The 13,846-nt window shown below is 41.7% G+C and overlaps 1 protein-coding gene across 3 annotated transcripts in view; it reads left to right on the top strand.

Moving 5' to 3' along the window:
• Positions 1-13,846, top strand: part of TAFA5 (TAFA chemokine like family member 5) — a 550,906-nt gene that overhangs the window by 451,804 nt on the left and 85,256 nt on the right. For 2 of the 3 annotated variants that reach the window (XM_007502516.3, XM_056797601.1), the window contains exon 3: positions 12,008-12,135. In XM_007502516.3, coding sequence (XP_007502578.1) covers positions 12,008-12,135 — 128 coding nt within the window. Of the gene's footprint in view, positions 1-12,007; positions 12,145-13,846 lie in introns of those variants that run through there. The other variant, XM_001375272.4, reaches the window with a different exon arrangement.

Here is a 13,846-nt window from a genome sequence, read left to right as displayed (position 1 = left end):
GTGGTTAGACTGCAGGTTGGGGATAGGAGGAGCAGGCCAGGAAGTTTTCCTTTTTGCTTCACTAACTTTGTGGGCTCCCCATGTACTTGGTAATGCCCAGAGGGAGGAAATCTCTTATATCATATCAGTCATTGCTAATTTCTGAGCCAGAGCACCTACTCAGTCTTCCTTCTGCTCCAAGAGAGGCCAGACTGGGGGTAGCTGGGTAGCTCAGTGGACTAAGAGCCAGGTTTAGAGACAGGAGGTCCTGGGTTCAAATCTGACCTCAGATACTTCCCAGCTGTGTGACCCTGGGCAAGTCACTTAACCCCCATTGCCTAACCCTTACCACTCTTCTGCCTTGGAACCAATATACAGTATTGATTCCAAGATGGAAGGTGAGGGTTTAAAAAAATTTTTTTTTTTAAGAGAGAGAGAGGCCAGGCTGATAAAAGATCCTCATTCCTCATTTTTAAGATGAAGAAAGAGCCTCTGGGAAAATCAATAATGTGCCAAGATTCAGATAGGTCTTAGCTCCCAGGGCTGGATTTGAATTTAGGTCCTCTGACTCTAAAGCCAGGGCTCTTTCCACTGTTTTGTCACAACTGACCCATGAGTTCACAAGTATCTTAAAGCAGTATTTCTCTCTTGTTTTAACATTTTAGTCCTTTAAAATAGTATTTTAGAGGCAACATCCTCTTGTAGATTTTTTTTCTATTTTCTACCCATTTCTTTAAATCACATTGGTCAAAAGTTTATCCACTTTGTTCATCTTTTCAAAGAACCAGCTTTTTTTTTAATATTTGAATAAGTTTTTTTGTTTGTTTCTATCTTAGTTATTTCTCTTATTTCTTTTTTTTTTAGTTTTTTTTCCTTTGTGCTTATATTGGGTTGGCTTATTGGATGTATCATTTTTAGAATGTATATTCAGTTTATTAATTCTTGTTGCTCAGTCGTGTCTGACTCTTCATGAGCCCATATGGGGTTTTCCTGGCAAAGATAACCGAGTGGTTTGCCATTTCCTTCTGCGATGGATTAAGACAAACAGAGGTTATAATTCTATCCTTTTCTATTTTGCTATGGTAGATGATATATATATATATATTGTGTGTGTGTGTGTGTGTGTGTGTGTATTATATGTAAAATCCCCACCTTAATATGGTCATATTGTGAGACAGCTGGTTGACTCAGTGGGTAGAGCTCTGAGTCTGGAGTCAGCAAGTCCTGAATTCAGATCCAGCCTTGGACACTCATCCCTGTATAACTCTGGGAAAATCCCATAATTTCTACCTGCCTCAGTTTCCACAACTGTAAAATGGACATCTAGAGAGCACCTACCGCCCAGGATTGCTGTGAGGATCAAATGTGATCATCATTGGAAAGCTCTTACTTAAAAAATGCCTGGCAGAGAATAGGTGCTTAATAAATTCCTATCCTTCTTTTCCATCCCCCCACACCTTTTCCATTGATTCAGCGTTTCTCTGTGACTGTCCAAGGGAGGTGCCCACAGGTCTACTCCCCCTCCTGTGGGGGGTCAGTCCAAATAGACCATGGAAAAAGCCCCAGGCTAATAACTTAAGTGTCCTCGTCCACAGCAGGGATGGGACGCTCATTCCAGAGTCCAGGGACTGAGTTTTACCTCTTATCTTTGCAGCTCACTGCACTGCCTCCTCTTGGGGAAGCTCCTTAGCCACCCTGAGACTCAGTGTCTTCATCTATAAAAGGAGAGGCTGGAACCAGACAGCATCTCCCTAGGATCGCTTTCATCTCCAAATGTCTGGTTCTGTATTCCCTGGCTCGTGTGAGGGGCAATTCTGCAAGATGGCTGCACTACGGCTCTGTGCCATCATGGTGCCAGGCATTGCCAACATGCCCCAGGGCAGTGGGTGCTCAGGAAGGAACTCCCAGACTGCTCATGTCTGCCCAGAAGGAGAAGCCCATCGCTCAGCCCAGTGGCCTCTTTCCCAACCACTGGAATGGAAGGGAAAGGCATCTCCTTGTTCCCTTCCCCCTGATCGGCCAGGCTTTTTATGGATGGGCAGTGTGGCGCTGGTCTGGGATTTGGGGTGGATTTAGTATGAAGGGGGCGCATCCGTCAGTGCCACCCCTGCTGATGGGGCACCCAGAGCAGCCCTGCTCTCCTTGATGACCAGCCCCTCTCCAATGGGCAGCCCTTTGAAGAGACAAAGCAGCCTTCACACTTATCCTCCTCGCCCGCTCTTCCTTCTACCCTGTGAGCAAAGGAAGGCAGGCATTCTGGGAACCACTTTACAAATGAGGAAACGAGTTCAGAAAAACGAGGAACCAGCCTGTAAGCAAACAGCTGAACCTCTGCACAAGTTTTATTAGTACTGTTGCTACTGATAACAACAATAATTAGAGCTAGCATTTATATGGCACTTTTAGGTTTGCAAAGCACTATACAAATATAGCATTTTATCCTCACCCTTGAGACATGGGTACTAGTGTTAGCCCTGTTTTATTTTTATTTTTCTTTACTTTTATTTTCTTTCTTTCTTTTTTTATTTGGTCAATTTCGCACATTATTCCTTGGTTACAAAAATCATTTTCTATTCCTCCCTCTCCCCTTCCATAGCCGACGTGCAATTTCATTGGGTATTACTTGTGTCCTTGATCAGAACCTATTTCCATATTGTTGGCGTTTGCACTAGGATGATCATCTAGAGCCATTAGCCCTGTTTTAAAGAGAAGGGAACCAAGGAAAAAAGGTTAAATCAATATTAGCTAGTAAGCATTGGAGGCAGGATGTGAATTCAGGTCTTCATGATCACAGGTCCAGCATTCTCCTCTCTCCACTTGCTATTGACTGAGCCACTGTTTTCTCCACACTTGCTATGGACTGAGGCACCAGTTGTTGTAAGTGACAAGCTATCAATGGGTAAGAAATAGCCCGTGTCCTCCTCGATCTCCCCCTCTAGGAAATAGACCCATACTAGCATCTGTTAATTACAATAGCAACAACAGTAACAATGTGTACATGTCGATGTTTGGTTTTCATAAGAGCACTGTTGTCATTGGTCAGTCGATTCAGTGATGTCTGACTTTCTGTGGCCCCATTTGTGCTTTTCTTGGCAGAGCCAGTGTTTAGAGCAGGTATTCACTCCAACTCTTTAACATTGTACCTCCTGAGCCCCCACCAGTGTGCTACCCTCTTATGCAAAATCAGTTACCATGACACCATTAACTCTTAAATATAAATTATTTGTTAAACTGGAAGGCAAAAGAAAGAATCGTCATAGCTTTTACTTATTAGAAGGCAAAATTTAGGAATTATCATAATATAGCATTTACTCAGCAGAAGGTAAAAACAAGAATATCAGAATATGACAGAATATACCGTTAAATCTGAGTCACACTTTCTCACCAGGGAGGGCAGTTAGTCAGTCAACTGGCATTTATTTAGTTAGTGTTTTTTTTTGTTTGGTTTGTTTGTTTGTTTGTTTCAGGCACTGTTGATAAACATGGCTTGGTGATAAGAAGCAGCACACACCTGAAACCTAACAGAGAGGCAAAATAACTTGCCTACTCACACAGTTAGTGAGTGCTTAAGACTGGATTTGAACTCAAGTGTTCCTGACTACAGGCACAGCACCTTAGCCACAGTACCATCTAGTTGTCTACAGTGGTTTCCTATTTCATGGCAGACTCTCAGAATTCAAAGTGATCCCAAAGATCCTCTAGTTAATCCTAACTACATGCATTTTTTATAAAGTTCTAGACTGATAATTACCTTTCTAGAAAACCCTAGGAATGGTTCCTGATCATTTCTAGAAAGCATCATATGAGGGGAAGGCTCGAGGCAGCTCATTCCTCTTCTTGGTTAGTCCAAATTCTTATATATTTAGCTCAAAACTTTGCCCTCTGACTAATCAGTTGATTGGCACCAAGAGTCTAAGAGTCTCCTATTTGCCTAGGTTTAATTCCTACTTAAAGGGAGCTGACATTGTAATAGGGAAGAAAATGCCTTCCTATACAAATATTCATAAGCATTAATATTAAGTTAATCACATAATATAATATAAGTTAAAATATAAAGTCAACAAAGGCACATAGGAGATAAATACAAGGTAAACTTGATTCCACTTCTGTGTGACAACCCTTGAAACACTTGAAGATGCCCATCATATCTGCCATACAGCTTCTCTTCACAATGACCATCCTCAAGCATGATACCTGGATTTCCCCTGAACAGACTAGCCCTTCCTTGCCTGGCTCTAGCCTTCACCTTGTGTGCAGTCCAAATCTTCTTGGCTTCTCTTTTCTCAGCATTCCTAGTTCCATCTGCAGAGTCCTCTCCTGTGCTGAGTTCCCAGTCCTTTCACCATCTTGGTTGCCCTTCTCTGAATATACTCGACCTTGTCAAATTCTTCCCAAAATGTCTCCTGGAGGAATGACTAGCCCACTTCAGAAGTGGGCTGGCAAAAGTCAATGCCAGCATGACCACTGGTCTTCCTCGTCCTCCATCCTGTATTTATAGTCATGCAAAACAAGCTTGTGCTAGGCTCTGTACCTAATCACCACTCCCACTCTTTCAGCCTTTGCATACTGAAGAGATAATAAATCCTTTTTGATTGATTGATTGTTTCAGCTCTTTCTGAACTTTTTCTTTTCCATTCCTTAAATTTAATTTAAATTTTATTCAATTAATTAATGCTATTTACTCTCCCTTCCTTGGAGGGGGAAAAAATACCTAGAACCTTGTAATAAATACATGTAGTCAAATACAAGAAATTCCATCACTTGTGACTTATTTCTCCCTCCAACAACATCCAAGAGGGGATAGTATAGAGCGAGAAAAGTGGGTTAGAACCTAGTTAGAACTAACCATCAGAAACCCCAGGGTGGGAGGAAGCTAGAAGAAGAGCAGTACAATCTGCAAGACATTTGGAAGACTGGACTCTCCTGCTTTTGACATTCAATGTACTACATAGTTGTGTCAGCTCTGACTCCTGTTCTTCCTCTTGGCGGATGCCCTACTTAGATCAGACCCTTCCAAGTTTCATTAACTTTCCCCCCTTTCCCAGCAGAAATCTTCCTCTAGCATTTAATTCCTAATTCCTATCCATTTCAACTACTTCCTTTTTCAAAAGGGATTTCCTGACCTTCTCCACACTCCTCCAATACCTCGCTTCTATGTGCTGTCTCAGAGGATAACATATCATAGTTAGATAGACTATCACAGCCAATCTCTTTATTTTACAGATGAAGAAACTGAGGCCCAGGAATGGGAGGTAACTAGCATAAAATTAAATGGATAGAAAATGACAGGCAGATTTAGAATACAGGTCTTCAGAATCCAAATCTTCACTTAATTCTGAAAGTTTATCATTTTGTTGATTAATTCATTTGGTGATTAATCATATAAGTGCCCCATGACATTCCCTTTAGTTTTATATTTTGTTATTTTATGTCAGCCCTTACCACCTGTCCTGCTCACTACCATGAGTTTGCCTCATTCCCTAATTTCTTCTCATAGTCTTTAGAACTCTTCTTTTACAGCATCCATGATCTAACTTCTATCATACATATTTGTGTTCTCGACACCCCACAAATCCACACAAGTAGATACCCTTGCAAGTTAGAGATTTATATTTGTGTTTCTCCAGTAGCACTCACCCAAGCTAGCTGATGATGTGGGCAATCAGTATGGATGGGGGGGGGGGCGAATTTGGGGTCTTAAGCTGCTAAGCACTCCTTGAGAGTCCCATCATTAGAACTTCTCTATATAATACATTCTTGGCTAACATTTATTGAATGAGTGAAAGAACCTTCCTCACCTTCCATATCCATGACTTTACTTAAACTATCTGCCACGTCTGGAGTGCTCTCTCTGTTCTTTTTGGCTTCTCAAAGTCATTGTTTTCCTTCCAGACTTAGATCAGGTTCCAGTTTTCCCATAAAACCTTTCTACTCTCTCCATGTTTAAAGGTCTGTCACACTTCAGTTCACTCTCATTTGCTTATCTGTTTCCAAACCTCTGTACTTCTAAATCTCCAAAAGACAGGGACTATTTTAAGTCAAGGTTAGGATCTAATGGATTTCTGTCTTTTTATGCCCCCAACGTAAACCCAGTGTCTTGTATGCAACATGTTGATTTAATTAGCTCATAAATAGTTCATTTAATTAGTTCAATCTCCCCAAGTAGACTAGTAACTAGGTGAGGACAGGTATGTCCTCAATATACCTATATCTCTGCAGGGTAGTGTTTGGTGTGTAAGATCGATGTGCCATATGTGAAAAGATTCCCACGTTCTCACCCAGCTGGAGTGGAAGTTCTTCGAACATAGGGAATGTCACTTGTCTGAAGCCTAGGACAGAACCTGACCCCTAGTCGTGCTTCAAATAAAGTCGTGTGGATTGCCTAGGAGGTTGTAATCTTCATGAGCACAGGGACCACATTTTAACTTTGAAAGTCATAAATATTCTGGAAATGTTTGTGGAATGAGTGGATACTCATCTATAAAATGACAAGTGTGGACTAGATGACATCTGAGCCCTCTTACTGAGTAAAAGAAGTCTTAAGGCTCATTGCAGTTCAGTTCAGCTATTATTTATTGTGTACCTACTAGTTGAAAGCATGTTCTAGGCACTCAAAATAAAAGGACACATTAAAAAAAAACAAACTAGTCCTGCCCTCAAGGAACTTTGATCCCTCTGGACTGTATAGAATGGAGACAAAAGATCTAATAAAAGGATTGGCCTCCGAGCAGACTTGGACCCAGAAGGGTCCTTTAGGGACTGACCCTCTCACAGATTCAGAGAGTATCAGTTTCTTGCTCAAGGGGACCCAAGAAGTACGTTGCAGATCTGGAATTTAAACCCAGGTCCTCCAACTTCATTTCCAGTACTGTTTCTCGTACATCGTCATTTATTCTAAGTGTTCCTCCTCCTGGGGTTTCTGCCCCAGAATCCCTTCTGTGCAGTGATGCATTTGCCTGTAATTAAGTCCATCCAGCCCTCTGTGAATTAGCCCTATTTCAGATTTTCTTTGAGCTTTGTCCAAGCACTTGTGTCTGCCCTAAAAGACAGTCCCAGACGGTGATTGTTCCTCATTGAGCAGTAAAGGAGATTAATGCCCTGGGCCACTGGGCCAGCCCAACAAATCACTTCTCTGAAGACACACTGTGGCTGGTTATGAAATCACTGTGACCCAGGTGGCATCCTGTCAGCACTAGTGCCTTTTAACCAATAGAAGCTGTAGTTGGCCAGCCTATCCGTTTGTGTTGGCCAGCCTGTCCATTTGTGTCCCGAATTCTTCCCTGGGATGGGCATCCATCACATGACTCTCTAAACCAAGTTCCTACCTCTTCATTTCCTCTTGTCTGGATCCCAGGGAGATGGATGCTACAGTCAAATCCTTTTTTCTTATTTATAAAATTCCTTTCTCAGCCACTGCAAATAGGATTTCCAGGGATTTGTGAGTCTATCTATTTTAATCCTGAATCTTTTTCATGGGTTTAAATTTTTTGTATTTATTAATGTAGAGCAAGACTTTCTTTCCATTTTTTTTTTGCTGCCACCCAAAATGATACATTTGGACTGGAGGAAGCATCTGCTGGAATCTTTCTGAAGGAATAATGAATGTCCAAGCAAAAGAACTCTCCAGCCATCCGCTAATGACTAGCCAAGTCAGAGATCAAAGGAAAGAATCTTCAGAAACAGATGAAATTGTTGGAGGTGGGGTGGGTGTTTATAATCACATTTTCCAGTTAAATCAACCAACTTTTATTTGAAGAGCTGACTATGTAGAGGGTTTTCAGCAAAGTGTCTTAGGTGTGGGAGTTGGGACACAGAGGAGGAAGGTGCAGCCTCTGTCCTGCCCTCAAGAGGCTTCTCTGACTCTCCAAATGACAAGCTGCCTTTTAGGTCCAAAAGTGGCACGAGAATTGAAGAGGAAATTTGTCCTCCATTGGAAGAGCCCCATGTTCTCTCTTTGTAGGTACCAGGAAAAATGAATCTTCAATCAGTGCTCGTTGTCCCAGAGGACTCGAGCGCAAACATGTCCAGACCCAGATTGGTTCGATGCTAGTCTCCCCTGCTGTCATGTCCTCATCACCTCCTACATGGACCTTGACTCCAGAGTCCCTCCAGCCCTTTGTCTGTTCTCCTCCTTTGCACATATGACATTCCCTTTGGGGGAGTCAAAGTTACCCCTCCATGTGTCGTTTGCCCCTTTCAGATCACCTGGCACATTAGAGATCTTTTCATAAAAGCTGACTGAATTAAATCAAGCCCCTTGTGTCCCTGGTCTCTGCCCCTGAAAAGCCTGAATTCGAATCTAGCCTCAGATACTTTTTAGCCGTGTGACCCTAGGCTTAACCTTTGTCCACCTTAGTTTCTCTTGCTACAAAATGGGAATAATGATAGCCCCTGCCTGTCCCAGCTTACTGTAAGGATCAGATGAGAAGAGACGTGTGAACGACTTAGCGTAGAGCCCAGCACATAGTAAATGCTTAATACATTCTTTATATATGTGTGTGTTCATATATGTGCATGTATACATACATGCATACATATACATGTCTGTATTTGTGTTTACACACACATACACACATTACAACTTTATGCACGGTGGTTTTGCTATATCCTGAGTCGACATCATAAATTAAGTGGTCATTTCGTGGGACTTTGTGGAAGTTGCAGAGGATGCACAAAGGCTAGAAATGTTAACATTGGACTACATGCATGTAACCAAATACTTCACTGACATATGCAAATAAGGTACTGTAAACATGCCATCAAAACAAAAGAAGAAATTCAGAGTTCTCTGGTATGATGGGAGGACCAAAATATGTGGAACAGATTTCCAGATCTCTGGGGTATTTAACCCTGTGATGGGGAGGGGATATGTGTGTGTGTGTGTGTGTGTGTGTGTGTGTGTGTGTGTGTGTGTGTGTGTGAGTGAGATGCTTGACAAGGGTGTGTTTGGTGAATGGATGGGGGTTTGAAGTGTCTCCCTTCCCCTATTCTATTTCCATTTCAAATGCGTCCTCCGTGAAACTGTCATCTTCATCGTGCTAATGCCTGGGTCTACCACCATCCCCCCACCCTAGTGAAGCATCTTTAAGTTGCTCGCAATGCCCATTGCACAGGCTGCCATTTCAGGGGCCACACAGGGCAGCTCACCATCCCCTCTCTCTTGCCTTTCCAACCTTGTTTGTCAGGACTCCCCAATACCCACTCTTTGCCCCAAACTGGGCTTCTGCGTTGTTGCCTCTGCTGAGAGGGGGCATTTCCTTCGCTGGGATGGGATTCTGCCAGTAGCAGGCAGGACCAGTGAAATGGGACTGCCAGAGAAGGCTGGAAGGCAGGCTCAGCCTAACGTGGACAGTCTTAAATTTGCTTTGGCACCAGCAAAGGGACTGAGTACTACAAAGAATTCTGCCTTTGCCTGGCCCGAATATCTCTCTCTGACCTGGAAACGAAGACCTTCATCCTGATCTCAGAGTCCTTCTTTCCCATCCTGGGAAGACATTATCTGGCATCTATACACATAGTGGTTTTGCCATGGAGTGGAGTCTAGGTGTATTCTGCTACCAAAATGATCTACAAATGGCATGCATCACCTTTCCCTGCTGTCCAAACCTGATTTTCTTAAAATCTTCCTTTTGCCTCATTTTTGTCATTTTTTTCAAGAACTAATCCTGGGTAAGTTTAAGCATCCCAATTATGTAGGCTTAAAAAAGCACTTTCCTCATCACCCTGAGAATTGTGATCCCCATTTAAAACTGATCTTATTTTATTAATTAACAAGTATTTTTTCTCCCCCTTCCAACCATATCTACCCACCTTCAATTGAAAAACTGAAAGAAAATGAAAGAAAAATCAAATCCTCTTAGCAATATACCCAGCCAAGTGAAGCAAATTCCTTCATTGGCTATACTTTCATTTGTAGCTGTATCTGGATGTATATGAATATGTGGGTATATATGAATATTTCATTCAGCGTTTTACATCCATCTGATTCCAATTCTTCTAAGATGGTGCAGCGAATAAAGAGCCTGCCATGGATTGTAATATATCTGAGTTCAAATCTTGCCTTGCTAGCTTTGAGATCCTAAGCCAAATCAGTTAACTACTCTTTGCTCAGTTTCCTCATGCATTAAATAAGGGAGTAGTTTAACTTGTTAACCTTTAAAGTCCCTCCTAACTCTAAATCTATGCTCCTAACACACACACACACACACACACACACACACACACACACACACACACACACACACACACACACACTTCTTGTCTCAGTAGGAAGTTTCATATTCATGAATATCTCTACTAGCAGGATTCCAGGGGATATGCAATGCTTCCTTTGGAACATGTCTTCTGGAGTAGAAAAAGCCTGAGGCTGCCTCCAGGACTGACTCTCTGTGGGCCCCTCAAATTGGTGTTTTCCCCAGTCTAAGCTCCAGCCTCCCCACTTGTCAAATGAGGAGAATGTAGTCTAAGGTCTAGTCCAGTTCATCAGTGCTGTGTTTTTCTGACTTCCTAGAAAAGAGGGACAAAAGAAAGGGAAGACACTGAATAAGGAAGATTGAAAGATGGGACAGATTTTAGAAAATGTGGCATTTAGAAAAGTATTGAAAATAAAAAGCTTGGCTCTAGCCAGCCTCCTCTTTTAGTTCCACTCAGCTCAATCTCTGACCCATCTCCACAACCAGTGAAAGTATCCCAGAAGGCTCCAGGCTTCCCCATGTATACAACACTGCCTAATTTTCTTCTTTTAGAAAAAAATTTTTTCTTCTTTTAGGAAAAAAAAAAAACTGCCTAGCCCATACTCAAAGCCCTTCTTGTCCCATTCTTCTGACATATGTATGATACACAAGTCCTATCCCTCCAGCTAGTAGGAGAAATAAAACCAAGATGTATATGGAATTTGGGGGAGAGAACAGATGATTGATGAGTGGAAAAATTTACTAAGGGCATACTGGGTAGAAAAAGGCACATGATGTTTATCATTGGAGAGTGCCAGGCTTGGAGTCAAGAAGATTCATCTTCCTGAGTTCAAATCTGGCCTCAGACACTTAATATCAGGGTGATCCTGGACAAGTCATTTAACCCCATTTGTCTCAGTTTTTTCCTTTGTAAAATGAGCTAGAAAAAGAAATGGTAACATTTGCTTATATATTTGCCAAAATAATCCAAAATGGGGTCATGAAGATTTGGACAACAACATAGGATAGATAGAAATCTGACCTCAAAGCTGAGAATGCCTAGATTCAAGTCTTGTCCCTGACATATTATTGAACCTTTCAGGATGTTATGAAGATAATAAGTGAATATTCTGGGCTATTTCTACATTTTTTTCTTCTCTGAGATTATAAATTGCAGAGAAGATAGCAATTTGAACTTTCAGAGAGGGTTTCTTCTAAGAGTTTTCTATACTAATAAGTTACAGTTCTGATCCCTATCACACTTGGGCAGCAGTGTAAAAGATAAATTGGACTTGTGGTTTACTGGAGAGAAAAAGACCAGTTAGGAGAACAAACTAGAATGAGCCTTTAAGAGCTGGCAGGGATCTTGGACATCATCTCTTTAGTAAAATGGAAGCTCCTTGAGGGCAAGAACTACTTTTGATCTCCAATGACTTACATATCAAAGGTATTTAATAAATGTTCCCTAAATTGAATTGATCCCAAAGAGCCACTGAGAAGGGTCTTGGGATTGTAGAGCTAATGTTAGAAAAGGACTCAAAATCAGAGCTTTCCCTCTCCGTGTTAGAGATGAGGAAGCTGGGGTACAGAGAGAGGAAGTGACTTCCCCATGGAGATCCAGATTAATATCAAACATCTAAACTGAGGGCTTCCACTCAGAACCCTGTCCTCTCTCCACTTTCTTTCACATGTCTCAGAACACTGAGAAAACATTCCCTGAATGCTGACTCCGTATCTCCAAAGAACCCTCCATGGTTAGTTGGCTGATTTCTTTGAGAAGACGACATGAAAAAAAATAGCCACAGGTTCAAGTTGAAAAAGGACATTTACCAACAATTCTGTTTTCTCTTTCACAGCACGAATCATAAAAACCAAGCAGTGGTGTGACATGCTTCCCTGTTTAGAAGGAGAAGGCTGCGACTTGTTAATCAATAGATCAGGCTGGACGTGCACCCAGCCTGGAGGACGGATAAAGACAACCACGGTGAGTTAGACTCTCTCACTCTTCTCTTGCTGCCTTCTGTCCCAACCGTGCTTCTAGCCAAGAGGGATCCAATGGGGCCTTCTTCAACTGTCATGGCCAAGAGGGCAGGTGCTGATATGAGACACTGAATGTCATCCTTGGGGACAATATAGATGTTTGTTTTCTCTGTAGTGACCTCACTGGCATCTGTTCTATTCCTTCCACAAGGCTGTACTCGTCATGTGTGTATATACATATACAAAACTCTCATAATGCTGTTTGATTCACTTTTCTTGAACTGAAAAATCTCCTTCCTCTCTAGCGTGGAAATAGAAATGTATTTTACCAAAACATTGGGTCAATTCAGAAGTGCCAGAGGAAGATAATCTGAAAGTATCTTGTACCGCATTTGGGGCTCTACAAATAAAACTCCTTCACCTCTTTTGGCCTCTGTTCTAGCCATCCTCTCTCCTTTCTCATATTCAGATGCAGCTGCTAGGACAGGTTCCCAGAACCTGTAGAACTCTGCAGCCTAACCTCAGGCCAATGGGAAAGTCTAAGAAGGGGTCGGAGTGGAGAAAAACAGGGATGGGCTATTAAGTTGGCTTGTCCACGATCATTCCTCCCTTCCATGAAGCTTTTAAGCTGGAGTCATTTAAACTAGAATTTGTCCTTTTCTTTGGTATGGTTTCAAGGCTCAGATTTTCACACCTAAACAAGACTTCTCTGTGTGAATCGAATATATTAGTTTGGGCACCATAGAGGCTAACTAACTAGCTGTGCTTCATCTTATTAAATTAGAGACAAAAAAGTGTCAGGAAGTTTTATATCATTTTTCATTATGTTTTGTTTGTTTGTTTGTTTGTTTTGCTAAAATGTCTTTTTCAAGGCCAAAGCATCCACCTTTTGCAAAGCATGTTGGTCATATAGCCACCATCATTTTCTGAAGAGGAGGGAGCCAGAGGGCTCAACCACCCTCCTAGGATTTCAGTCTGAACTGAAATGGAAGGGTTTGTTTTTTTTTAATAGATAACAATTTTTTAATTTAAATTTTTTTTGGTTACAATACTCACTTTATTTCCCTCCTTTCCCACAGTGAAATGGAAGTTCTAAAAAAACACCAACAACCAAAAATTGTCAGTATATCTTTAAAGACTGGGAGCACTCATTGTTTTTTCTTCACCTGCTTTTTTTTCCTATTCCCTCTTCTGTCCCATTCCTCCTTCTTTTCCCTTGATTTCTCTTCCCTGTTGTTTTCCTCTTTCCATCTCCCTCTAGCCTTCTCTTCCTTCATGTTGCATATGAAAGGCAACATGATGAATACTCAGAACTCTAGCCTCAGCTAGACAGGTAGACTCCACTCATGTGTGTTAGGAACTGGCATGGAACCATTAAGATGTGTTAAACTGAGGATATGACGATGCTTTTCATGGGAGTGATTCCACTGTTCCATGTCTCAATCTAAGATTGCCCAGCATTTTTAAAGTACTTCGTCTCATCCTTTAGTAGCTTCTGAGAAAGTTCTACTGAGATTTTAGGTATAGAACTCATTGCTAACCTGTGCTGTATGATGGCTGTGCCAATGCCATTAGAAAGTTAAATTGCCACAAAAAAGAGTCTGCCTTTTGAGCAGACTAAATTGCTTGTTTGGGCAACCTTGATAAGATCATTGACACATGTAAGTCCAATTTCAGTTTTATAGAAACTGCTTGGAGGAAGTTGGGCATTATTG

This window comes from Monodelphis domestica, chromosome 5, assembly GCF_027887165.1.
Source record: "Monodelphis domestica isolate mMonDom1 chromosome 5, mMonDom1.pri, whole genome shotgun sequence".
Lineage (NCBI taxonomy): Eukaryota > Metazoa > Chordata > Mammalia > Didelphimorphia > Didelphidae > Monodelphis > Monodelphis domestica.
Note: the sequence above shows the minus strand (reverse complement) of the source record. Positions and strands in the feature narration are given on the sequence as shown.